Source organism: Heterocephalus glaber, unplaced genomic scaffold (genome assembly GCF_053883595.1).
Source record: "Heterocephalus glaber isolate CG9 unplaced genomic scaffold, H.glaber_assembly_v1.0 deba00001444, whole genome shotgun sequence".
Taxonomy (NCBI): domain Eukaryota; kingdom Metazoa; phylum Chordata; class Mammalia; order Rodentia; family Bathyergidae; genus Heterocephalus; species Heterocephalus glaber.
Genome location: NW_028258297.1, coordinates 4,421,768 through 4,449,105, shown reverse-complemented (window position 1 = coordinate 4,449,105; position 27,338 = coordinate 4,421,768). Strand labels below are relative to the sequence as shown.

Genomic DNA, 27,338 nt, shown 5'->3' with positions numbered 1-27,338 from the left:
CTGCGAAGATCAAAATACTACTGGGTCTCAGTAGAGGAGGATGTGAACCTCACATCCCACCATGGGAACATGATGGCAAAATCTCCATGGAGACATGGGGCAATAAAACTCAAAACACTTTTACCTTTGACCTAGCAATTCTACCAAGCACTGCTTCCCCCTGCAGTCTTTTTTTTCTTTTTTGGAGGGGGGACATGTGTGTAGTTCCTATTTACATTCCTTGCGTGGAGTTGGTCCATGTGCATAGGACAGCTTAATTCCTTTTCTCATCCTTTCTTCATCCCCTCCCATTTGAGAAAGATTTCTCTCCCTATTTCCTATCCTCTAGCTTTTATTTGGATCTACTTATTTTGAGTTTCTCATATAAGAGAAACCATGCAATACAATGCTTGCATGTCTGATTTATCTCACTTAACATTATGGTCTCAGAGTACATCCACTTTAGTCTTACATGTGCAAAATTACGTGATTATTATAGTATTGTATGCAAAACACTGGAATCATCCTATCAATAGAGAAGTGACTAGCGAAGTTAGAAAATGCTCACAGAACAGACAGCCATGTAGCTATTAAAAACCATCAGGGCACACGGGGGGGCTGAGGCAAAACGATTTCAAGTTTTGGCCCAGCCTGGGCAACTTACCCTGAATCAAAACCAAGAAAGAACAAACGGGCTGAGGATGCAGTCAGCCTTGGGTTCAATCCTCAGCACCGCCAAAAAAGAAAAGTGGGAGCAGATGACTACTAGAGGTTTGTAATATTAAAGAAAGAGTTTGCAGCAGTAGAAATACTTGGGGTGCACAAAGCAAGCCTGGAAGGCAGGGCAGGACAGTGCAGGAGGCAGGGGCTGGGATGGGGCAGGGCTGAGGCCAGGCTGTGGAGTCCCTCAGGCTCCCCCAATTCTGGCTGTGTGGCTCAGGCGGACCCTGCACACCTGGTTCTTGGTTTGGAAAATGGTGGTCCTGATGTGGCTGCCTCTTGGGCTGTTGAGTTTAAGTGAGCAGATACACCCAGCCTCCAAACCCTGCACTCATCTCTAGCATCAGCGCAGCCTCTGGAGACAGAAACCAGGGACCAGAAAGGAGCCCTTTTAGCAATCTTGTGCCTTTCCATTTTGTACCCTGAGCACGATACCTATCCAAAGAGTCACCAAAATATTCTCAGTAATAACGCAGTTACTTGGAAAAATGCTTATGGTGGGCGGGAGGGGACACAATTGCACAACACAGGCATAGTCAACACAGCCAAGCCCTGGTTTTGGCACCAGGAGGGGCTGAGGGAAGCGTCCTGCTCTCACGGTGAGCATGGGAGCTGCACCACTTTCCTGCTTTCCACACATGCATGCTGCAGCGTGTTCACATGCGCACTAAGGGCTTCCATGCACCAGGAGCCATGCTGCACTTCCTCCTCAACTCACCATCCCCTAAAGACGTTTTGTTGTACTAGTGAGCTGGGACGCTGCAGCAGGGAGTCCAGCTGGACTGTGACGCCCCCTCCACACAGCTGACAGTTGGCAGGCTGAGTGGAATCCTGCAGTTCCTGCCCTCTAGCAGGCCCAGAGGAGGGGGCTGCACCCTGATCCAGAGGAGGGGACTTCCTGCCAGGGCCACAAAGGAAACTACAAGACGGCAAGTGGAGGGGGGCAGGGTCAGCATTCAAACCTCACCTGGGGGAAAGAGAGGCCAGGAGCCCAGGCTTAAGAGGCAACCAGAGCTGGAGAGGACCTGACTCCCACAGGGACAGGGTGGTCTCCGCGGTGGGTGTCAATGCCAGGGCCTGGACTGGCTCAGCCCACAGTTGCCTGGCGCTGAGCCTCCTGAGAGCTCACTTGGTTAGCAGTGGATTTCACTCAGCTCTGGCCACCTCCCAAGGTGGGGTCTGCCGGCCTCTTTGGGGCAAGTCCAAGGTGGCCCTGGCCTCACAGCTTCCCCGGCCAGGCCAGAGCAGGATGAATGGGCCTCTGTGCTCTCTCAAAGGGCCTCGTGTTTCCCTCCCTGGGGCACAAAAGACAAAGAAGCTGCCCAGCGAGCACCAGGCTGCCCCAGGATGAAGGAGAATTGGTCAGTCGGGTCCCCATGCGAGCTGTCCCAGGGGCCTGGCCGGGGAGCTTGGGGTTTCGATGATGCAGGGGGCCATCGAGGCCAGTGAACCCCGATTTCTTCCTTGTCTTCACCAGGAGAAAGGCCAGGCTCCTGTGCTGGACTTCAGAAAGCCAGGGTCTCCAGAAAGCCCCCTGTGTGGCCCCCAACGCTGCAGCCAGCCTCGGCCCTTCCCTGACCATCCGCCCGGCCACACTGCCACTGGGAGGCCTCTGTTCTGACGCTGGCTGTGGGAGTCACCGTCCTCCTGGGTCATCCCCACCCCCGCCCCGATGCCAGGCCTCCCTGTCTGGCAGGCCCTGCCAGGTGTGCCAGGTGTACAGCCTCGTGCCTCGTCCACCCACGCCAAGCTGCTCTTCCTCATTTGATCTTCATTGCCTGATGAGAAAACTGAGGCTCCAGGCTTGAGTCACACACAGGTTGATGTCACACTGCTGCTCTGGGGCAGAGGCAGGGCAGGTCACGGCCACATCTGCCTCCAGGGCCACGTGCTCAGCTCTGCTCTGCGGCCTCGTCACGCTGGCTCCTGACCACCTGTCTGCAAGGTCCTTGTACCTCGCTGGACACCATGTCCTTGTCCCCAGAGCAGGCAGCTAGTGGCGGTGGCCGTGGAGCAGAGATGGCCAGCAGATTCTCTTGGGCTTGCACAATGTTGTGAGCTCCTGAGTGCTAACCGTCTCCCTGCTGACCTGCTTCATAGTGGGGGAACTGAGCCCTGACTCATGATGGGGGCTGGGATTTGTGTCCAGCTCTGCTCCAAGCTCAGCTCGCTGTCAGGCCCTGGGTACGGTGACCTCTAGGTCCTGTTCTGGGGTGCAGGGGCTCACATGGGGGTGGCTCGCTGGACCACGGCTCCCGCAAAGCAGCCCTTTACGCTCCTCCTTCTCTTCCCCAGCAGCTCCTGCCACTACACAACCCTGTGACCAGCACCCCATGGCACCTGCCCCCAGTGCCCACACTGATCAGTCCTGCCACCCTTCCTGGGTGCCGCTTCTGAGCCAAGACAGCCGTGCCTGCGCCAAAGCCCCGGCTCTGAGGCCTCATCCAAATCCCTAACCCACTGTTTTGTTTTGTTTTTGAGGCAAGGTCTCTCGATGTACCCCAAGCTGGCCCGGAACTTGTGATCCTCCTGCTTCTGCCTCTTAAGTGCTAGGAGCACTGGGATTACAGGCCTGTGCCACACACCCAGCTTCTGCTTTTCTCAATCCCAGAGAATGGCCTCTGACAGACAGACGCACTGGTTTGTCCTGAGTCATTCCTTGGGCCTCTGCCCACAGCTGGCCAGGTGCTCCAGCAGGAACTGTAAACCTCCAACCCCAGCGTCTGGGCCCCTCCTCCACAGACCAGTCACTATCAGCCTCCTCTGGCCTCCACCCACCTGCTGCGGGGCACACGGTGAGGCGCAGAACCAAGAAGCCCAGAGTCTACCCTCTCGGTCCACTCCCTGGAGCAGTGGGAGGCTGGGACCCAGGCCTAGGAATCAGGGCTCAGAAGCGCACCCCATCCCTTACTTCTTGCTCACTGTGCCAGGGACCAAGTCGGACCCACAACCCCAAGCCCGTGTCTGTCCACCTGGGCCAACACTGTCAGGCAGGAAGTCAGATACCAGCGGGCCTGAGGGACAGAGAGGGGCTCCAAAGTAGCATTCGCTGCCAGTTAATTAAAGAAAGGCTTCAACGTCTAACAAGCTTATAATCGCCTGTTAGGACTCAGGCCCAAAGTTAACCCACAGAGCACAGTGACATCTTAGGTGACACATGGTGCACGCTCCTCCTGATACCTGGTCACCTGCCATCTAACTCCAGAACAAGGCACGTGGCATTCCTGGCTGCCACAGCCCATGCCCAAGGGTATCAGGCAAGGAAATGTTCTGCAAAGACCCCTGCCTGGGCATGGGCCTGGTTCAAGTTAAGAACTCATCTTGGCTGGGGATTTAGCTCAGTGGTTCCACCACCTGCCTCACAAGAGCAAGGTCCTGAGTTCAATCCCTAGTACCAAAAAAAAAAGAACTCACCTTTTGTGAGTTTCTGACACGACAAAAGCCCCTGGGAAATCACTATCTAAAAAGGACAGGAACACATTTTGCACTTCCTAAGCAACTTCTCAGTAAGATGTTGATAAGCCTCATCATCACCCCAGTTCCCTGGACCCCAAGAGTAACTCCTAGGTGCATAAAAAGACATCTGAACTCATACTCAGGGCAGGCCCTTTGCGGCCCTGCCTGCCTTCTCACTTGAAGGCATAGCTCTCTGTATCTACTTCACAAGAAATTCGCCCTAGACTTCTGCTCGGCCCATGTAGTGACTCAATTCTCTCATTAGGGGCACAAAGAACCGAGGATCAAGGAATTGAGGGTCCTGTTCCTCTCTGAGTCAGACCTGGCTTCCCAGTAACCACACTAGCACATGGCAGGCTCCTGGGGCTGGGGGGCCAACATGTACCACTCGGACACAACTGGCGACACACTGCCCAGAAGGAGGGCTCCAGGGTAGCAAGGTCTGGGATCTGGGCAAACCTACACACCTCCGCCCCCCTGTGGCCCCTTCTCTCGCACTTTCCAGGCCAGCCCGGCACACCCATCCTCTTTCCCCATCTCACTTCTTCTATGACCTCCTTCACCCTGAAAACCATAGCCTGGTTCTCCCCAGGCGCTGGACCAGGATGGGGCCACCCAGGAACAAAGGGTGTCACAAGCCTCCACTAGGACAAACTGACCTTTAAGAGCATGAGAATGGATGGCATGGCCCTGAGTGCTCAGGGACCAGGTCCCAAGCCCAGTGCTGCTGTGGGGCCAGAACCAGTGCCTCAACCCAGGTGCAGACACACGGAGGAAGATGACCTCATCGCTGCACCCCAGGGCTGCAGCAGGAAGGCTCCCATAGGTCCCGCTCCCTCCTCCAGGGGACAGGAAGGTGGCCCAGGAAGCCCTGGATCCCTGCAGAGTGGGGCACTGGGGAGGAAGCCCAACTCAAAACGTGAACTCACACCCCTCACGGGGTGGCGGGGTGCTTAGTTCCCCACTGCAGGGCCAGGCGGACATGGGGCTCTCCCCGTTTGCCTTTATCCCGTTTCTGCTGTCTCCAAACACCGTGGCACCAGCCACCCCCAGTACTGGGCCCTGCATGTCAGGTGCTCTCACAGGTGTCCCGGGTGAGGCCCCAAGGGCGAGGCCTGCAGGCAGGTGTCCCAGAGCCTCAGCTGTGTGCAGTGGCGCAGGACCTCCTCTCTTGTTTGCATAAGAGGAAACCGAGAGCCAGAGGAAATGAGCTTCCTACAGTCACCCACAGCCATGCCGTCACGGTCAGAGGCGGCCTGCAGGAGCTCGCGGCCTGCTCCTCCTCCCTCCTTGGGAGAGGCAGAGCAGTAACCAGTCCTCTGCCCAGAGAGCCAGAGTGATTTCCCCAGAGCAGCATGGCGAACTAATTTTGGACCACCTCTGCCCCGTCCCTGCTTTGGCTCTGCTCCATGGGGAAGGACTCATGCAAGGACCTAGGCACACCCTACTCAGCTCACCCCACTACTCGATGTGCCCCAAGGCTCCTCCCCACACTACTCCGTGCATCCAGGCAGCACCCACGCCAAGCTGGCACAAAGGACGCAGTCAGTGCCAACCCAGCTGGAGGGGAGCTCGGGCTGAGGAGAGAAAAGGAGGCTCCGCAGTCCCAGGATGGTGGCAGGAGCCCTGCCAGGCAGTCAGAGAGAGGGTGGAGGGGGTCCTTGGGCCGACAGCTGAGGCTCCCCTCAGATGAGGCACAGGCAGACAGAGCCCAGGGTGGAGGGCCCTCCAGACCCCCAGGAGTCACATAGCCGGGGACCAGGTCACCAGGAGTCTCAGGTCGGGGGCCCTGCAGGCATCAAGACGTCTCTCTGGATGGAAGCGGCAGGGGTTGGAGTTGAGGCAGCCCACGCAGGGGTGGGAGATGGCTCAGAGACAGCACAGGACCTGGCCGCACTGGGCATGAGGCGAGGGCACCCCCTGGGCCTGTGACACAGAGAACGTCCAGCAGGGAGTCACCTTGGGCAGGAAGGGCTGAGGAACCAGTGGCACACTCAGATGGGGACATAGGGGACTCAGGACAGGCCACCCTAAAATATGACACTTGGACACTGGAGAAAAGAGCAGAGACAGGGAGGCTACTTGTGCCCTCCTTCCGCCCTCCTCCCCTGAAACAGGGCACACACCTCCGAGAGTCTGACAGTACCTGACACAGGCCGGAAGACAGTCACTGGTCATTCTAAAGGTGGCTCCGGAAACCCAGAAGAGGGGAAAGGAAGACTCAGGGATACAGAGAAGAATCTAGAGCTGGGGATGTAGCTCATCAGCGCCATGCCTGCCTGGCAAGTACAAGGTCCTGAGTTCGATCCCTGGTACCAGGGGAAAAAAAGAAATGCAAGAATCTAAACAGGCCTGTGAAACTTCCCCAGTTTATCACCATAGATCCCACTTTCATCAGATCATTCTTCTCCAAGACTATCCACTTCGTCATCAAGCCTAGCATAAAAAGGCCACACAGCCACCCTCTGCTGTCCTTGTGAAGGCTCCTGTGTCACAGGAAACTGACACTACATAAAGCTGTATGCCTTTCTCTTGTTAATCTGTCCTTTGTCCTTTTAGGATCAGCCATGATCCTAAAATGGTAAGAAAAGATCCTGTTCATCCCCCACACTGGCAATAGGGCCTGGAGGTCCAGGTGGGTCCATGATGGTGTGGACAGGGTTCAGGGGCAGAGGCAGGAGGTCACATGCATGAATGCCATCCCCTGCTGACTTGCACTGTGGATACAGGTGCACGTAGGATGTGCAAGTGGGGGTGCAAGTGACAGTGGAGGTACAGGTGTGGAACAGGTGCAGATGGGGAGCAGGTGCAGGGGGGGGAGTAGGTCCAGGGGGAGAACAGATGCAGGTAGAAGAGCAGGTGCAGGTGGGAGCAGGTAGGGAGCAGGTGAGGGCATAGGTGCAGATAGGGAGCAGGGGCAGGTGGAGAAACAGATACAGGTGGGAGCAGGTACAGTTAGGAGTAGGTGAGGAGCAGGTGAGGGCACAAGTGCACGTGGGAAGCAGGTGGGAGCATAGGTACAGGTGCAGGTGGGAGCAGGTGGGCAGCCAGCCTGGCCTGTGCTCAGAGGTGCAGCTCCCAGGACTCGGTGTCCTTGACAGGGAACCAAGGGACCTCTGACTCCAGAAGCAGCGGTGAGCTGCAGGTGGAGAACTCCGGGGTAAGACCATCTGGGGAATCACAGACCAGTGGGCACCTGGCCCAATGTCTCACTGGATGCCAGATCCTTTCTTAGCCCTTGCAGATCCAGTGCTAGGAACCTCACCGCTCCCTTCCCTGGCTCATCTTCCCTCTGTTCTGTACCTGACACTTAGCAGTTTTCCCTAAGCCTGATCTGCATATGCCCACCACCTAGGGTCCTAGCCCTGCCTCGGAGGTCCACAGCAGCCTCCCAGGTTGCCAGCCCAAAACAGAAATCTTTTTGTTCAGAAAGGGGCTTGTTAGAAGTTATTTATAATGGCGAAAAATTGGATCCAAGTTTCCAACAAGATGAAGTTAATTCAGTAAATTGTGGCACAGCCACTCAACTATCATGTAGGCACTTAAATATGTTTGGCATTTGAACAAACTGGAAAGTGCTTTAGGAATTCTAAGTGGAAAAGCAAGATTAAGAAATCTTATATATACAGAGTATCATATATTCTTTTGTCTGTTTTGTTTTGTTTTGGTACCGGGGATTGAACTCAGGACCTTGCACGCTGAGCTGAATCCCCGGCCCCTATTCTTTTTTTTTTGAGACAGGGTCTCACTATGCAGTTCAGGCAGGCCTTGAACTGCCTGTGGAGCCCAGGCTGGCCTCAAACTCAAGGCAATCCTCCTGCCTCAGCCTCTTGAGAGTGCTGGGATTACAGGTGTGCACCACCACACCTGGCTTATATCAAGTATTCTTTTTTTTGGGGGGGGGGGGGTACCGGGGATCGAACTCGGGTCCTTGCACTTACGCAGCAGGCGGCGAAACCACTGAGCTAAATCCCCGGCCTATATCAAGTATTCTTAAGAAAGCCTTTGAAAAGACTGGAGGACAAGACTTTGCAAAGTTAACAAGTGTGTCTGCGTAACTGGGATTTTTCCCTCTGTCTTCTGTTTTCCAGGTTCCATAATGTGTGTGGAACCTTTTTAACTGGAAAAAAATTTTTGCATAGGGATTTTGAGGATGTTTCTTAACAAGCATCCAGCTCAGGCTTATCTTCGGCAGCCTTATGGCTTAGCTGACCCTCACGAGCCTTCCTGAAGGGGACAAATGACTCACCCAAGCCAGGGTGCAGCACAGCAGCTCCACCAGGCCCAGCAGTGCCTTGGTGGTGGCCAGCTGCAGGACATCGCTGCAGCCAAGGCTCTGCCTCTTCAGAGTGGGAGCCCCAGAGTCCTCGGCACCCCTGAAGGACGTAGGGTCTCCCTTGGCAGAACCTCCCAGGTGATCCAGCCCCAGGAATGGGTAACGGCCAGAACCCACAAGCCTTAGAATAGGTCCAGAAACCGAAAGCAGCCCTGCTACCCCTCAAACGGTCACACTTCCTTCCCACCCACTGCCTTGCAACAGCTCTGACTGCCTTCCGGTTGGGGCCACTAGCAGCCCAAGGAATCCAGGGACACTGTTCTCAATGACTGCAAAGCAGTAGTCTGAACTTCAGGGTACAAGTACAACCATAATTCTGTGTGCAGATGCTGGGCCAGATGTTCTGTCTCCTGGACAGTGACAGCGGCAGCAGCTCCAACTGCACCAACTCTGCCCAGGGCCCACCATGGCTTATTTCCTACCTGCCATTCTCTGCAATTCCCACGTCCTAGGGCATGTCTCTACAGACAGGACACAGCAGCCCGGGGGTTTGGGCTTGGCCAGGGCTCCACATCCTGCACTAAATCCTCTGCTTCCCATGATGCTCAGTCACACCACACCTGGTGTGATGAGGGTGCACAGGGCTCGTCTCAACTCATAGGTGGTTCTGGGGCTGGGCAAGCAGCAGGTGCAGCAGAGGGTAGGACTCATGGCACGGCAGCCACCTGTCCTACTCTGGCCCCTTCTGCGCATCCTCTATAGGCTGCCACTGGCACCTAACAGGCTCCGCTGGGACCCCAGCTCTCCCCACTCTGACATTTGGAGTCACTTTCCTCTCTCAGCGGCCAGCTTCCTCATTTCCAAACAGGGCAAAGACAGAGACTGATTACATGGGCTTGGGCACAGAACTAAGAAGAGGCTGAGGGTGGGGACAGCCGGCCTGTAGCAACATGCAGCGTCATCTGCAGAGCTCCCCAAGATCAGGCAGGCAGGGCCCCAAATCATGCTCCAGCCTCAATTCCACAGCCCCCCAAACCACTGTTCCTGCATCTAGCCCAGCCTCAGCCATGCACCCTAAGGACCAGCCTGGGCCATCAGCGTCCTAAAGGCAGCAGTGAAGAAGACCCTGGGCTCACATTTCTGCCATTCACCACCCCATGGTCTTTCTACTCCGTTCCCTCACCAGGACAGAGGAATGGGAACTGCCTCACTGTAGGCTTGCTTCAAGGCTAACAAGAATGAACATAAAACACTCTCCGGACTTGCAGCTCTGCAGCAGCCACCCCTGCACCACCTGACCAGGTGACTCCAATCCCCAGGCATGGGTGTTTAGCCAGGGCAGCGTAGCCCCCTCACCCACCCTCTGAGACTCACTGGTCAGAAGGTGCTGCTCCCCGAAAGGGCCCTGCCTGCACAGCACTGGGGCCTGCGGTCCAGGACCAGAAGGTCTAGGCCCCAGAAGCAGCAAGATTTCCACCTCCAGTCTCAGTGTCTGCATCACAGGCCCAGCACTGTGCTGCCTGATTCAGGTAGCCCAGAGACTCCAGGGTCCTTCAGGACTCAATGGCCAGCAGGGCTCATACACACACACACACACACACACACACACACACCCCAACCACAGCATCATCCCAGGAAGCTGCTCTGAAGTCCTTTGTGGGCAGCCCCAGCCCCAGCTGCTTCTAGCAGGGATCTGTGTGCGTGGCTTCTCTCCCCCAGACACTGCCCTCCCAACAAAGCAGGGACCAGGGTCAACCCTGTCAGGCACAGAGCCAGAACTCAAAACACACCTCTGCTATAGAGATGTGATTCACACAATCATATCTGCACATGTGATTCAGAAGTCAGTTTTTACGGTTTTTTTGTAGTACTGGGAATTGAACCTAGATGCTTCACACTGAGCTACAAACCCCTGCCCTTTTTATTTTTTTTTTTACTTTGAGACAGTCTTGTTAAGTTGCCTAGGGTGGCCTTGAACTTGCGATTCTTCTGCTTCAGCCTCCTTAAAAGTCAGATTTGCTTTTTGGCATCAGGATTTTTTTTTAAAGTCAAGTTTGTATCTACAAAGTGCCTTTCATCACAAGAGCCAAGCAAGGATGCTGGCTTCATCTCATAGACAGACACTGACTCAGGATGACAACAGCTTGTCCAAGGCTCCCTTGACACCTCCAAAACAAGCTCAGAGGACACAGCACAGTTGTGAGTAACCTAAGCTTTAATTAAACACCACCACCAAAACTCTGGGAGGTCTAGATCCATTCATAATGGCAGGGGTGGAGCTCAGTAGTAGGGCACATACTTAGTTAGCATGCACGAAGTCCTGGGTTCCAACCTAGGCACCAAAAAATTCATTCATGATCTAACAGGTTGTCCTAGCTGTAAAGTGGGGATGATAAAATGTAACCCAAAGGGGGGAAAAACAAAAAACAAAACCTGACCCCCACATGCTGAGAGGGTCCAGGGGCTCCAGCAGTGGGAATACAGTGCCCTGGCAGGTGTCCAGGCTCCTGTGTTTGGGTGCTTGGGCCCACTGTACTGTGGGCACAGCCCTCTCTGAACATCCAATTTTTCACAGGAAAAATGAAAGAAACAGGCACTTCTAAGTAGGCAAGAGTCTGCTCTCCTGGGCCATCCACACCCTTCATTTACCAGCTCAGAAATTCTCATTTTTCCCTAGTGTCTCTTGGGCACCTGCTCTGTATGCACCCCATGAAGTCACTGAGGAGACTCAGACTGGACAACACCCTCCAGGAGCTCACTTGCTAACTGGGGGACAGCCTCACAGGCCACTACAGTGCCAGCTGTCCCAAGCATACAGTACAGAATGAGGACAGGAAGGGTCCCAGACAGTGCCTGCGCTAAGAATGAACGGAACACTTGCAGCTGTGCTCAAGGTACTAGTGAGAGGGGTGGCTCTCCTGCAGAGAAACCAGCAATGGCAGTAGGGGCCTGTGGGTCTGGACTAGCCAGGGACCAATCAGCTGGGCCACTTCCCCACTGGCTATCCCCCCACCCCTCAAAAGGCTCCTGTCAGTGACACAGAGATTACATTCCTCCTTGGCAAAGGCAGTATTGTGTCAGGGCTAAATTAAGAGAGCGTGCACAAGGCATCTGGCATGTAGTATAAGTGCCCATAAATAAATGCTGGGTGCCATCCTCACCATTCCTGGGGGGTGGTCCTGCAGGCTCCCTGGGATGGAGGAGTGTCTACCGGGGCCAGAAGATGCTCGCTGGCCAAGACCATCAGCGAGGAGAGGACAGAATGCATGTCCAGGGGTGTGGGGAGGGGCTGCTTGCTGTAGCTGAGCACACAGGGCTAGGGGGCTGGTCCCCAAGACCCCTCCCAGTTCAGTCAGCCTGTGCCAGGCAGCAGGTGGGCCTGCCAGGTTGGCACACAGTAGGCATTCAATAAATGTTTGCCGAGAGAAATTGAGGATCCTCTAATTTCTGCTCAAAACTATGTCTAGACACCCTTTGAGATGAAACTTCTGTTCCTGACCCTCCCTGCATGAGAAGCTGCCCCAGCCACCCCTGCCCGAACCAGAAGGAGATCTACTGCTCCCTGAGAAGCACCTTGTGTTCAGCCTGCTTCCCACAAAAAGGAGGATGCAAATTTATGTCTTCCCCTCACATAGCCTCCAGGGTGTGGCCTGGTGAGGGGCCTTGAGTGCCTGGGACTGCCATGTCCCTGCTGCTTTGTGACCTTGGGTGGGGGTGGGGGTGACAGTTCCTCTTTGAGACTCAGTGTCCCCAAAGGAGTGAAGGGGGCAATGGTAGAACCTGGAAGGGTGTGTATCGACCCTTCAGATATCCCCAGCCCAGACTGGGGGCGGGGGGTGGGGGACTGCTGAGAGTCAGCGTGGAATGAAGTCATTCCCTGCATAGGGAAGGGAGGGCTCTTTTCACGGAGAAAATGACAAGCTCCAGGCTCCAGGCGGGTGGGCTCCTCTGGCTGGGGTCTGGGCAGATTCATCAGTAATGGATTACCTCATAACCAGCCAGGCCGGGAGACCCCACCCACACCTGCAGTCCCAGGCCCTTTCGAACAATGAGGCGCTCCCAGACCTCTCCACTTAGACCAGAATCACAGCCGGGGAGGTGGCCAGTCCTGTGCCCTGTGCCAGGAAGGTGGGTTCTGGGCACCGAGGCCCAACAGGTCCCTGGCAGAGCTGATGAATGAGCGCACTCAGCAGGTGCAGAAAGACAAAGGCTGCAGCGACCCACAGAGCGGCCCTGCCTCCGTGCCAGCCGGGAAGTGACCGGGGCACGAGCAGGGAGGTCCCGGGGCAGGTCCTGGATCGCACGCGCACACGCCCTGCACCAGCACCGAGGCCCCAGGTCTTCCTGGAGACAACCCAAGAGCGAAAGGAGGGTGAAGACTGGACAGGGAGACAAGCCTCCGTACGTGCAGAGGGAGACAGCGAGCATCCGGGAAGCAGGCAGAGACGCGGAGACGCAGGGTGCAGGGGACCCCGGCTCACACGCGGGGAACCAGGAAAGACCAAGATGCAGGGACACTGCAGCGACAGTGGGGAACGGGACGCGCAGGGGCAGCCTGGGCCACCCAGGGAGGTGGTCTGGCAGGGACAGGCGCTGAGACGCGGGCACGCGGAGGCGGACACGGGGGCTCCAGGACTAGGTGCGGGGGGGGTGGACCCAGGGACCCGCCCGCCCCACTCACCGAGGCCGCAGACCTCGCGCCGCAGGCTCAGGCGGCCGCGCTCCTCCGCGATGGCGCGCAGCATGTGCTGCAGGGAGCGCTCCTCGGCCTCCGCGGGCTCCGGGGACGCAGCTGCGGCGGCGGCGGCGGCGGCGGCGGCGGCGGCGGCGGAGGGGAGGGCGGGCGGCCCTGTCCGGAGCCCCGCGGGCGCGGGCGCCGACACACAGGCCCGGCCCGGCGGCCGCGCGGAGGCCATGCCGGGCCCCGGCTCATCGCCCGCGCCGCGCCCGCGGGGGCCCTCGGCGCGCCCCGCCGCCCCCGCCCGGACACCGCCCGCCGCGAGCACCAGGGAAGCCACAATCCGCCTTTGTGCGCGTCGCCGTGGCCAGCCGAGACCTGAACTGAGTGAACCTCCAAGCTGACGCGGGCACCACCAACGCTCGCCACCGCCGCCTACGCCCAGGCCCCGCCCCCGGACTCCAGGCCCCGCCCCTGGCCACGCCTATTGCCCAGCTCATGTAGCAAGGCTCGCCCCCTGGCTCTTCCGATTCGTTTTCGGCCCTCCAATCCCCGCCCACATCTAATAGGGCCTGCCCACAATGCCCAGCCCACCTCCGAGCGACCCGCCACCGCCTCCCTCCCAGCTCGCGTCCACACCGCCTCCACACCCCGGCCCCGCCCTTCCTGTCCCTTCCCAAGGCTTCCACTTCTCCATGGCCCGCCCCAGGGTCCTGAGCACCCTCACGCCGGGCACGCGCCTCCGGCCCCTGCGGGACAGTCACGCCCGGCACGCGGTGGTCTGCCCTCCTCCACAGCCACCTCGGCCGCTGCCTTCCGGGAACCTCGCCTGGCTGTTCCTGGGATCTTGCTGCACAGAACCCGGCCAGATCCAGGTCACTCCCCCAAAAGGACTTGCGGGCCGACCCCCTCCCCCGCTCCGTACGCCTCTGCACTGGCACCTGAGGGTGTGGAGCCTCAGTTTCCTGGCCTGCTCGGTGGGGGACCCGTCCTAACAGCTAGTGTGGCCTCGGGGTGAGGTCAGCTGGCTGCGATCAGTTTAAGGCCAGAGCCCTGCGGGGACCGACCCCCACCCCGTGTGCAGAGTGGGGGACCAGGAGGCACAGCAACCAGAGGCTGCCGAAACCTCACCCTGGGCCCCAACTCATACAACTATGTATGAGCCAGGTCCTGACCCAGGGAGAAACCAGCCCTTCAGTCCTCAGGCCTCAGCTCTTTGTGCCCTGGATCAAAGAATTCAGTCAAGACAGGTACGCATTTGTGCAGAAGCATAGGTAGAAGCCAGGTGAGGTAGCACATGCCTGTAGTCCCAGGCTGGAAGGCTGAGGCAGGAGGATCACTGTGAGTTCAAGGCCAGCCTGAACTGCGTAGTGAGACCCTGACTCAAAAAGAAAGAAAAAGAAAAGAAAGAACGAAAAAGAAGAGGAAGAGACCCCAGAGCAAGCTCTCTCTTCATGCCACCGCTGAGGCCTGACACCAGCAAGGCCTTCTTGGCCCCCTCCCCCAGGACACTCCCCACCACTAAGCTCAGCCAACTCTGTGTGCCTGTGTTGCTGCACAACACGGTCTCATCCCACACATCTGGCTTCCAGCATCAAATCAGTGCACCCCACTTTCCCTGGCAGCCAGCCCAGGACAGGGCCAGAGGATATTTGGTGAATGAATAAATGAGCATCACTTGGTCTCTCCTTTTTATGTCAAAGATACTCATAATACTCCAGGTATTATTGTCCACACAGGGAATTTTAATTCATGAAAATTAATCACTTTGTAACTCAAAGATGTGTGCCCTAGGGCCAGGGATTTAACTCAGTGGTGCTGCCACCTGCCTCGCAAGCACAAGGTCCTGAGTTCAATCCCCAGCACACACACACACACACAAAAGATGTATGCCCTTTTCTGCAGACAAATATTCAGAATGCAAAATAGAGCCAAGTGTGGTGGCACACACCTATAATTTTAGCACTTGGGAGGCCAAGGCAGGAGGTTCTCTGTGAGTTCGAGACCAGCCTGGACTACATAGTAAGTTCAAGGCCAACTTGAACTACAGAGAGAGACCCTGTCTCAAAGAACAAACAGAATGCAAAATAGAATTAGATTAAAATGGATAAACTAGGCATGGTGCACATACCTGTAATCCCAGAACTCTGGGAGGCTGAGGCAGAAGGATTGAAAGTTTGAGCCCAACCTGGGCAATTTAGAAGTTTAGCAAGACTGTCTCAAAATTTAAAAAAAATTTTTTGGGGGGATGACAGTAGTTCATTCAGGCCACTATGTAGCCCAGGCTGGCCTCAAATATGTCAATCCCCCTGCCTCAGCCTCCTGAGTACTGGGATTACAAGGCACTATCACACTCAAAAACTGTTTTTAAAGGACTGGGGATGTATCTTAGTGAGAAGGCCCTGGGTTAAATCCTTAGTACTAAAATAAATAAATATTTGAAATCCTTGAAAAAGTTCTGATGTAGTCATGCTTCCTACAGAATAAAAATGTTCTTCTCCTAGAGAGATGTGAAGTGCACTATCTTTAGGCTGTTAAAGAAACAGAGGGGGTCCAGGGATTTAGCTCAGTGGTTTCGACGCCTGCTTCACAAGCACAAGGACCCGAGTTCAATACCCGGTACCAAAAAAAAAAAGAAACAGAAGGTTTGGGGTGTAGCTCAGGGTACAGTGTGTGCACAAGGCCCTGGGCCCCTAAATAAACAGATAAATCTAAATAAGAATTAAGGGAGGCTAAAGTTAGCAATTTTAAATTGGTTTTACTCTTCAATAAAATAAAAATGTGTTATATTGTCTTACCTAAAATTATAAACTGATTGTTCTGCTAGGTTCGGTGACACATCCCTGTAATCCCAGCTCCTTGGAAGACTGAGGCCAGAGGATCACAAATCAGCGCCCACCTTGGGCAATGTAGCAAGACTTTATCTCAAATTTTAAAAATAGCTGGTCGTGGGCCATACATGTAGTTCAGCAGGCACAGTGACTGGCTGGCAAGCACAAGGCCCTGAGTTCCATTCTGCGTACCAAAAATATGTGTACCTGGGTATGGCAATGCAATCTTACTATCGCAGCACTTGGGAGGCTGAGACAGGAGGATCATTGTGAGCTCAGGGCCAACCTGGGCCACATCGTGATTTCAAGGCCAGCCTGAACTATATACAAAGACCCCGTCTCAAAAATAAATACATAGTGCATGGATGTAACTCAGTGTGAAGACCCTAAGTTTAATTCTCAGTACCACAAAAAGAAAGTGGAGGGGGCCGGGGATTTAGCTCAGTGGTTTCGCCACCTGCTGCACAAGCGCAAGGACCCGAGTTTGATCCCCGGTACCAAAAAAAAAAAAGAAAAAAGAAAAAAGAAAACGGAGGAAGGGGCCACCAGCCAAGGAATGAGGACAGCCTTCAGAGTCTGCAAAAGTCTCCCACAGACCCCCCGAAAGGAGCACACCCCTGCCTGCAACTGGATTCCAGCTCACTAGTGGGCCCACCGTTGGTCTCTGACCCAGCAGCACTAGAAGGTGATCTAAGCGTTTTAAAGACTAACCTTGTGTTTATTTGCAGTAGCCATGATGCCAGTACAATGGGGAGCCCCCAGTGAAGGGACTGTGTCAGCTCTCCACTCCTCCCCTTCTTTCCCTGAAGTTGACTTTTCCAACAGCACTAGAACAAAGCCAAGTTTAGCAGGAAGAAGAATCAACTGCGAGCCAATTGCTTTAATGGTTCAGTTGCTTCCTGCTCAGGCGTTCCTGCCTGGGACTTGCCAGGCTGCCAGTATCATATGCTATTGTGATGACGGTGTTGACTGTTCACCTTCTTATCTCTAAATGTTTGGGGCTAATTATATTCAAAGAGCAAATCAGTGTTAAGAACAAATGCCCAGCCATGTGTGTGTACATGCCTGTGATTGCACAAGTTGGGCGGCTGAGGCAGGAGGATTGTGAGTTCAAGACCAGCCTAGATATTGTCACTTCCCAAAGCCCGGGCTATGGACAGATTTGAGAGAACATTCTAGGTCTAAACCATCACACCTCACTTGTCCCCTCCAGGCCTCCGTTTCTTCCCTATACTATGAGATGCAGGACCAGATGACCTCTGAGACCACCCCTGGCCTTAACCTTCTGCATGTCTGTGATTGGGCCTCAGCGTTCATCTTCCTCCTGGATCTTTGATTCAATCGGGATGAGTCAGGCACTGACAGCCGCCTTGGGCCCTGAGCGCCTGCTCAGAGAGGCAGTGCCAGGGCCCAGAAGATCAGCTCAGATCCTTGCTCGGTCACATGCGTGGGTGTCAGCACTTCCTGCCTGGACTTTTCCCTGTGACTCATGCTTCTCTTGTGCTCGGGATCCGTGTTCCTCAGCCTTGTTCATCTGGAAAGGTAAATCCTGCCCCCCTAGGTCTAGACGGCAAGAGCCTCCTGAGCCGGGTTTTTCTTTCCTGCTCCAAAGCTGGGGAGCTTTTCAGGTTCCCATGCCTCTCCCTTCTACCAGCCTCTTCACCAATCCCCTCAAAACAAAAAAATAGTTCCTCATCCTCAGCTGTTGTCAGAATTCCATCAGCTCTCTACATTTTTTGATAACTTTTGATAAATTTTTATAGTTTTTTTCCCTGTTAACATTCTCCTGGAGGAGAAAACCTTAAAATTATTTTTCTGTTTGTTTTTTTTTTGGTACTGGGGATCCAACTCAGGTCCTTGCACTTGCAGGGCAGGCAGCAGAACCACTGAGCTAAATCCCCGGGCTACCTTAAAATTATTATTAGACACTGACACCTTGATGAGAAGAAAGGATTCAGGGATTTAGAAAGAGGTGCTTGATGGAATTGGGGAAATTTTTTTCTTTTTTCTTTTTTGGTTTTTTGAGACAGGGTCTCGCTATGTAGTCCAGGCTGGACTTGAACTCACTTTGTAGCCCAGACTGCTCTTGAACTCATGGCTTGGGGTCTTGTGAGGCCAGAAGCTGGGAGTGGATAATCATTGGGGGCACCCACCTCCGTCAGCACGGATCCACTGGGGGTGTGGCTCACCGAATAGACATTCCCAACCTGGAGCCCTCAGTGGAGAATCCCATGTTTGCCGGCCCCTGTGCCCACCCCACACCCAGAGCTGGCACACAGTGGTACCCCCTAAGCACAACCCGAGTCAGTGGACCATGTGTGATCGGGTCACAGGTGGGGACTGCATCCTTGTACCTGGCCTGTAACCCCTGGTGCCCACAGGGAAGTCAATGACAGTGGGATGGCCCTAGAGGGACAGGGCCAGCTGCAGCAGTGCTATATGCCAGGCGCTACCTGTAGGGATCCCCAGGTCCAGCTGGGGTCTGAAAGGGTACCTGGCTTCCTGGCTGCTACAGGCCAGGGCTGAAACAGAAAGGAGTAACACAGAGCACTGTCTCTTCAAGAAGCCAGACAACTGGCTGGGGATTTAGCTCAGTGGTTCCACCGCCTGCCTTGCAAGTGCAAGCACAAGGTCCCGAGTTCGATCCCCAGTACCAGAATAACAAGGCCAAACAAGGGTGCGCATGGTGATGCAGAATCCGAGGCAGGAAGATCTCTGAGAATTTAAATTCAACCTGGACTACAGATGCCCCAGAATCTGTTGCCTAGGTCTAGGGTAGAGGGAAGAAAGGCAAAGGGGAGGCAACACCAGGAACAAAAGAGAAAAGTGACTGCAGAGAAAGGTTCAGGCCTGATGCGCTTAGGGACTGGCAGCCCTGCCCCCATGCTGGGCCTCAGTTTCCCCATGAGAACAAGAAGCAGTGGACATTACCAGGGCCCTCTTCCTTCCTGACAAGTATGAGGAAACGGAAGAGCAAGGCTGCTCGGCCACTCAGAGCCTCAGCTCTGCTCTGCAAGGCGAGGCCGTGGTGCCACCTGCCGGGTGTGCAGGGTCTGTGAGGCCAGGCCGGAAGCACCTGGTGTCTCCCACACGATGCTCGGTCCTTGCACACTCTGCTCTCCTTGAGGCCAGTGTACAGGTGCACGGGTGGAGATCGGCCAAGGCAGGTGCGTGCACAGCTTCTCTCACTGGAGAGCAGGAAGAAGGCTGCTGAGGAGGTGGCACTTTACGTATCTTCCTGAAGACAGCCGAGGAGGCCGCCCCGAGGATCCTGCAGAACTGAGCTGCCGGAACCAGCCCACACGGCTCCCAGGAGTCACCTGCGTCTCAGCTGTCAGAGGAGGAAGTGGGAGCCAAAGTCGGTCTCACAGCCCAAGCCTGGAGGGCAGGGCGGCAAGTGTGGGAGGGGACTGGAGGCTGCAGTAGCAGTGCCAGGTGGCATGGTGCTGGGAGGGGCCACAGGGAGGCTGGCACCTGCCCGCCACATGAGGGACGGCTTTGATAGCAGCCGCACAGGGCGTGAGTGGCCGCAGGGCTAGAGGCTAAGAGAACTGACAGGACCTGGCAGGTGTGGGACAGTCACTCTGCAGGGCCCCTGGGTGCCATCGAGGGACACAGGGACCACAGGCTGGATGAGGCTACAGGCCGCATACATGGCAGACTTCACAGTCAACTCTTCTTTTTAATAGGAAGGAGCACGTGCCAAAATAATGATGAGGAGTAGAATACAGCAGCCACGGTGGCAAACGCCTCTAATCTCCCCGGTTCCGGAAGCTGAGGCAGGAGGATCCAAGTTCCAACTTAGCAAGACCCTATCTCAAGGTAAAATAATTTTTTAAAATGGGAGCTGGGAATGTAGCTAAATCCCTAGTGACCTACACACGCGCATGCGCGCGTGCACACACACACACACACACACACACACATGCACACACGCACTAGACCCACATATACATGGTTAGCTGATTTTCTTCCTTTACTTTGTTTCATTTTTTTTGAGATAGGATCTTGATATGTAGCCTGGGCTGACCTCAAACTCACAGTGATCCTCCTGTCTCAGCCTCCTGAGTGCTGGGATTACAGATGTGTACTACCATGCTGGGCTTATGGTTAGTTGATTTTGATGAAAGTGACAAGTGGATAAGAAACAAGTTTCAACAGATGAATTTTGGATCAACTGATGGTCTACGCGCAGAAAAAGTGAAGGCCCAGAAAAAATGAAGCTCCTGCTACATTCAGAAATTAATGTAGGGCATCTATAAAATGAATCTGAGACCTAAACAGAAAAGTTAAAAGTATGAAACTTTGAGCAGAAAACATAGACGCTCATAGTGACCTGAGTTAGAGGAAAGTTTCTAAAATAGCACACAGAAGCAGAAATTGTACAGGAAAAATTGGTAATTTGGACATTATCCAAATTTAAATTTTTTGCTCTGCAAAACATATCCAACAAGGGTCTAGAGCAGTTTCTCTGCCTTTTTTAACCCTCCTTCTCCGAGGAGGATCCCTGTTAGGTGTTCTTTCTGAATTATCTGAAGAAAACTGAATACTCTGAATATCTGTACCACGTGTATATCGTAGTTTTTACATCAAAGGAATACAAGTTTCCATGTTCTTTTATCACTTTAGGGGCACTGTTGTCCCCATTGAAAATATGTGATCTAGGGCCAGGGATGTAGCTCAGTGGTGCCTCACCTGCCTGGCAAGCACAAGGTTCTGAGTTCAATCCTTGGCACCACCAAAAAAAAAGAGAGAAAATATATGACCTAAAACATACATAAAAAAAAAAAAACCAAACTCCTGGGCCAGGGATTTAGCTCAGTGGTTCCATTGCCTGCCTCGCAAGTACAAGGTCCTGAGTTCGATCCCCAGTACCAAAAAAAAATAAAAATAAAAACTCTTCACGGGGCACAGTGGTGCATGTATATAATCCCAGCACTCGGGAGGCTGAAGCAGGAGGATCGATGAGAGTTCAGGCCAACCTGGGTTACATAGTGAGACCTTGTCTCAAAAAAGGAAGTCAATTAATACATTTCTTTTTTCTTTTTTTTTTTTTTTTTGGTACCAGGGATCACACTCGGGAACTTGCACTTGCATGGCAGGTGGTGGCACCACTGAGCTAAATCCCTGGCCCCAATTAATTAATTTTTTAAAAAGAGATCTTCACCTGTAATACCCACACTCACATTTGGGAGGCTGAGTTTGAGGCCAACTTGGGCTACATAGTGAGATCCTGACTCAAAACAAACAAACAAACAAAAATAGAAAAATTAAAAGACAATAGCTGTCAGGCTGGGGTGTGGCTATACTTGCCCAGCACGCTGAAGGCTCTGGGTTTAATCCCCAGCCCTGCAGGAAAAATGAAGAAAAAACAATTGTGTTTAATGGGGAAAATATTTGAATAAACGCTTCACCACACAGAAATGGCAGATGTTAGAAGGGGTTCCCACTCTCTGATAGACAAGGGGGCATCACCCTGAGATGTTGCTACACCCCCACCGGAACGGGGGACTCCACCAGGCCTGCCCTGTGACCCAGCCTTTCTCCCCTGCACACTTCCCCAGGGCAATGAGAGCCTGCATCCACACAGACCAGAGCAGCCGCATTCAGCAGCGGGTGAGCAGGAGCCCAAGGGAGGCAGGGCCGTCCGCAGGGCCAGGACCAACACCCTGCAAAGCCTTACGGTGCAGACCGCACTGCAACCAGGAGAAACTGCAGACATCATGTCTCGAAATGGATGCACCTCAGGATAACTTGACTGAGGAAGAGAAGCCAGACCAAATAAAGACAAGGAGAGCCGACACGGCTGGGCACACCTGTAATCGTAGCATTCTGAGAGGCTGAGGCAGGAGGACTGCAAGTTTGAGCCCAGTCTAGGGAATTCAGCGATTTAGTGAGACCCTGTCTCAAAATTTAAAACATACACACACCCGCGTGCGCGCGCGTGCACACACACACACACACACACACACACAAGGGCTGGGGCTATGGCTCAGGGTGGAGGCTCTGGGTTCAACCCCAGCACTGAGAGGAGAGAGGGAGGATGTACTTCGGGATCCTAATGATCTTCCTCCCCTACCCTCCGCCTGGGAGGCAGGAAGCCCTGGGCTTACCCAGCATCTGTTACAGTTAGGTATTTACAAAAGTGACTTCTGTGGCTTCAGACACACCCCTCCCTCTTGCCTGACCTCAGTTTCCCCAGATCACATAGGAAGGGGCTTATGCTTTTCAAGCACCGTATACTGTCCTTCTGCCTGGCCCCTTCAAGCTGCTAAGGACAGGCTTTTGAAAGATCTCATCCTCATGACTGAGAGCTTCCTTGAGGCTTGAACCCTCTCCAGTGTGACATCGTGGGGCCCTGAGCACTTTAGCCTTGAGGGGACCCTTCCTCCATTATAAAAGAAATAACAACAATTTTGTGTTGTTTTTTTATGACAGGGTCTCACTATGTATTCCAGGCTGGCCTTGAACTCACTATGTAGCCCAGGCTGGCCTCAAATTTGAGGTGACCTTCCTGCTTCAGCTTCTCGAAAGATGGGATTACAAGTATAGGCCGCCACACCCAGCTATAATAACAAATTAAGTCAAATTACAACTAATTTACAGCTGTGTTGATATAAAGACAAATTTATTAAAATTAGACATTAGACAGTTTCTCTTTCCCTGAAAGCTTATTCTTTTTTTGTGTGTGTGCAGGGGATCGAACTCGGAACCTTGTGCTTGCGAGGCAGGCACCAGAACCACTGAGCTAAATCCCTGGCCCATGAAAGCTTATTCTTTTTCCTTTGATTCTAACAGAAATTGAGTGACCTGACCTGGAGTCCCTTCCCACCACACTGCTGCAGGATGCCACCAGGGGGCCCCCTGCACCGGAGTTCCTGAGACTCGCAGTGCACAGTGTAAATGACTCCTGGTTACAGACCTTGTTCTTGTTGTTGTTGTTATTTAGACAGGGTCTCACTATGCAGCCCCGGCTGGCCTTGAACTCCCTATGTACCCCAGCTGACCTTGAATTTGTGGTAATCCTTCTGCCTCAGCCTCTTAGAGTGCTAGGATCACAGGTGTGCACCCCCCCCCCAGCTGAAGGTGGCCCTGTGTCCCCAAGAGTGGAGATGCCTCACTCAGGGCGGGCTGGTCTTCCCGGCCTCCAGGTCACTCGGGGGGGACTCTGTTTCTCCATCCTCTGGGAAGGTCATGCCCGATTAGGGGAGCCCCCTCTTTGTAGTCTGGCCCTGGGCCCCCTACTTCTCTGAGCCGTGGTCATTGCTGCCTGGAGTCAGCACCAAGAAGCCAGAGAGGAAATGCATGGAGGTTTGATATTCAAGCCACCGCCTGTGCAGATGAGGGGCACAAAGCCTGGTCCCTGCGCTGCCCGAGCCACCACTGCCAGGGCCGGGGCCCCTCCTCTCATCCACGGCAACTCAGGGACCCCCGATGCTCTCAGGGTACCACAGCCTGGCCATTTTTCTGCACAGAGGGACCTCGAGTTGCTGCAGGGATAAAGGGGTGTGTGCTCAGAGGCCACGGAGTGTCCCCTCTCACCCAGACCACAGTTAGAAACCAAGGAGCTGAGTCACTCCCTTCGCTTGTTCCACAGTAAAGACCGCACCGCACTAACGATTGTCCAGGCAGAAGCGTAGGAGGCTGTGGAGATCACTGACAGCAGTGAGATGGCGGGGCATCTCAGGTTGGAGGTGTCTTGTCAGGCCTGGCCTAAACCAACAGGACAAAGCAAACAGGCTGCGTTCAGCAACCAACAGCAGCTTCTCTGTAAACACAACAAATGAACTCAAAACAAACTGCACAACCCCCCTGATGCCAAAAAGTCCAGCAACTGTCTACACAACTAAGCAGACGTCCTTGGGCATCTGAGTCATAAACATTTCACCCCAGATTCCTTAGCCCCATCAATACCTTTATGAGCTTAATTCCTTCCCCAGTCAGCTGCTGATCTCTCTCTCTCTCTCTCTCTCTCTCTCTCTCTCTCTCTCTCTCTCTCTCTCTCTCTCTCTCTCTCTCTCTCTCTCTCCTGGTGTTAGCCCATCCACCCACGATGAAATCTCTCCCACCTAGCTGCTGTTATTTCTCTCCCCAATGTCAGCCCATCCACACACAGATGTAATAAACTCAGCTCTTCCCAGCTAGCTGCTAGAATCTCCTGATTTTAGTCCCTGTGAACTGGAATAAAGTTTTCTTTCAAAAGCCTGTTTGGACAAGTGGACTCTATGATATGTCTGACCTGCCAATGCTGGACACCGGAGTTACTGAGGGCCCCTTTTCCCTTTGCCATTTTCCCCCTTTTCCTTTTTTGCACTGGAGGCCCTTTGTTCCTTGCTCCCTTCTGCCTGTTCCTGAGGCACCCGTCCCACGATCTTCAGTAAACACAGCTGCCCACTGCATACTCCGAGGTGCATACTTGGCAATGCTCTCCTTGTCAGACACAAGAACCTGGACTATTATTGGCCCACTCAACTGTGTCAGGTCAGCTCTGACTCACTGTCCCTGGGTGAGGGGCCCTGGCGGCAAGGGGGGAAGGGAGACATGGGGCTGGGGAGCCTACAGGGCCACAGGCTTCCAGGCTCCCAGATAAACAGGAATGAACATCTCACCCGGCTTCATTCCTGGCTGGACAAACCAGTTTCAGTGCCTACAGACGGGAGGCCGAGCGGGGCCCCCTCACCCCACGCCCTTTGGCCTAGACTGGACAGCGTCCCAGGTGCCCTGGGGGGGGATCTGATTGTCCTCAGGCCCCTGTGTGTGAAACACTGGCTCAAATCAGGCTGTAAGTGGGCCGTCACCCTGCCCAACCCCCTGGTGTCCTTGGGTGAGAGAGGCCATGGTCAGGGCCTTTCTCCCACAGCCAGTCTGGGGCAGATGCTGGCAAGCAGGAAAAACTGAAATCTGACCTCCGCTCCAGCTGCTCCGTCCCTCCATGTACGAAGGGGAAGGGGACCTGCAGGTCTGGGTCCTCCTCCCTCTGTACCCATCTCTGTCCCAGTTCCCCAAGTCCAGCCTTCCTTGAGTCCCTTGCTTGAGCCCTACATCCAACCCTGTCAAGACCCGTTGGCCCAACCGTCAGCATCCAAAGCCTCCACAGTGTGAACACTCCTGCCCCTACCTGAGGGCAGACCTGTCCCCAGGGCACCTGACACCTTGAAAGAGCCTCCTCTGTTCAATTGGATTTCTTTCTTTCTTTCTTTTTCTTTTTCTTTATTTATTTTGGTACTGGGGATCGAACTCGGGTCCTTGCCCTTGCGCAGCAAGCAGTGAAACCACTGAGCTAAATCCCCAGCCCTCTTTCTTTATTTTTTATTGTTTCATTTTTTGAGGCAGGATCTATGTTACCCAGGTTGGCCTTGAACTCTTGATCCTCCTGCCTCAGCCTCCGGAGTGCTGGGATTACACACATGCACCACCATGCCCAGCTTCTGCTTAATTTTAAAGTGTGTTCATTCATTCATTTATTCATCAAACACTGCTGTGCCTGTGCTGGGTCAGGAGTCGTTTTGACAGAGGAGAACCTATCCCTGCCCTTGGTGGGCTCCTGTCCTGGGCTCGGGAAGAGGACGCATGGCCACCATGTTGCCAGCTACACAGCTGTGCACTCGGAGCCAAGGAAGGCAGACTTCCTGGAGGAAGAGGGATCTGGCTGGGCCTGGCAGGAGCAGGGCTCCCCTGGAGAAGCCCGGAGCTGGCACCTGGGACAGTGGGCACAGCAGGTGCGGAAGGGCTTCAGGGAGGGGTGGCTGGGGCCGCTGCTATCAAAGTTGGAAGCACCTCAGAAGCCCTAATCCTGGAAGCCACCCAAGGGCAAGGGAGCCTGGTGAGCTCAGGGACAGTGTTCGTGTGGCCGTGACAAGTGACAGGGTGAGGAGAGAGCACAGAGAGCCAGAGGTGGGGGGTCGGAAGAGGTTGAGGGGGTAGGGAAAACAGTGGCTCTATCCTTAGGACAGCCAGGGTCCCCGAAGGGAAGCTGTCTCTGGTCAGGGAGCAAGGAGCTTCCCAAAGCGGAGACTGGGACCCAGGCTGCAGGCTCGCTGGCTTCTGTGGCAGAAAAAGGATTTTGGGGGTGGTCTGTAAGAGGCACATGGGGATTGACTGGGCAGAATGTAAAGTACACACTCGAAGAAGCCGAGCCCAGGCCGGTGTGGAGCTGGGGAGGCTTGTGGCTGTGGCAGTGGAAATCTGCAGGCTTGGGCCTCTCTAGACAGTTTGGGCTTGGTTTACAGAGAAGCAGTGATGGCCAACCATGAGGACAAAGATAACAACTCATTTCACAGGTGAAAGGGTAGCCCAATGCACCAGAGAGATGCACAGGCCCAGTCTACTGAATTAGGTTTGTTTTAAAAAAAAAAAAAAAAAAAGATAGAGTAATCTTAGATGTTTTGGAACCTTTGAATATGTTTCTGCTAAGGTCAGGTTTCTGGGTGTGGTGGTGCATGCCTGTAATCCCAGCATTTGGGAGGCTGAGACAAGAGGATCACAGTGAGTTCAAGGCCAGCCTAAAAAAAGAAGGAAGAGGAGAAGAAAAAGAAGAAGTGGAAGAAGGAGGAAGAGCAGGAGGAGGGATGAGGACACAGACCCACAGAGGCAGGACCATGTGAAGGCAGCATCTGCAGCCCAGGAGCCGCTCAGGAGACACCAGCCCCATCTGTCCACACTCGGCCTTGGCCTTCTAGTCCCTAGGACTGAGAGTCACCCAGGATAATGTGTTCTGCGAGGCAGTGGCTGGAAACATGGTCTGGGGCTTGGAGGAGAGGCGGTGGCTGCTGAGAGCCGTGTGTGGGCATCAAAGTTACAGGGTGGGGGTGGGCATCCAGGGCTGGGGACTTGAGTTTCTTCACTTGGGTTTTATTTTGTTTCCGATCAATCAATTGATTGATTTTGTTTGTTTGTTTTGAGACAATATGTTGCTATGTAGCTCAGGCTGGCCTTGAACTCACTGCAATCCTCCTGCCTCAGCCTCCTGAGTCCAGGCATGCACCACTACACCTGGCTTTCCTATCCTGTCTTTTGAAAGTGAGGAATCAGAAAATGAACAAAAGACAAAAAGTAATGAATCTCAGAGGCTTGGGACAGCCAGGAGAGAGGATGGAGGAAGTGCTTACTGCCAGAGGGTTCTACTTCCCCAAAGAGGCCTCACGGAAAGTCACAGGCTCAGGCCCCTCTGGCGCCTGGAGAAACATTTCAAGGTCAAGAATTTCCATCCCACAGACTCCGTTTCACACTCCGAGGAGGCCTGCAGAGGGCTGGGCTGTGATTAACCTCCCACTGCATGAACTGCCTGCTTTCTCAGAGTGCTCTGGGCTAGGGTCAGTCTGGCCACAGACCTGGCTCCATAAACGGATCTAAAGTCAGACTGAAGCTCTGTGCTTTGAAAGTTGCCTAATGAAAAAGG

The 27,338-nt window shown here is 54.2% G+C and overlaps 1 protein-coding gene and 1 long non-coding RNA gene across 3 annotated transcripts in view; one reads left to right on the top strand and one right to left on the bottom strand.

Moving 5' to 3' along the window:
* Positions 1 to 13,459, bottom strand: part of Kiaa0930 (KIAA0930 ortholog) — a 40,237-nt gene extending 26,778 nt beyond the window's left edge. Inside the window, 1 exon segment of the mRNA XM_004845408.3 lies at positions 13,113 to 13,459. Within this exon segment, the coding sequence (XP_004845465.2) occupies positions 13,113 to 13,347 (235 nt within the window). The 5' untranslated portion in view covers positions 13,348 to 13,459.
* A 159-nt stretch (positions 13,460 to 13,618) lies between these two features.
* LOC110349347 (uncharacterized) lies at positions 13,619 to 24,136 on the top strand. 2 transcript variants are annotated; one of them, XR_002395217.2, is made up of 5 exons: positions 13,619 to 14,359; positions 15,937 to 16,625; positions 17,154 to 17,482; positions 19,630 to 19,762; positions 22,739 to 24,136. It is a non-coding gene; the product is annotated as an uncharacterized LOC110349347 (long non-coding RNA). The 2 variants fall into 2 exon arrangements; XR_002395218.2 differs by having other exon boundaries at positions 17,154 to 19,298.
* The last annotated feature ends 3,202 nt before the right edge of the window (positions 24,137 to 27,338 follow it).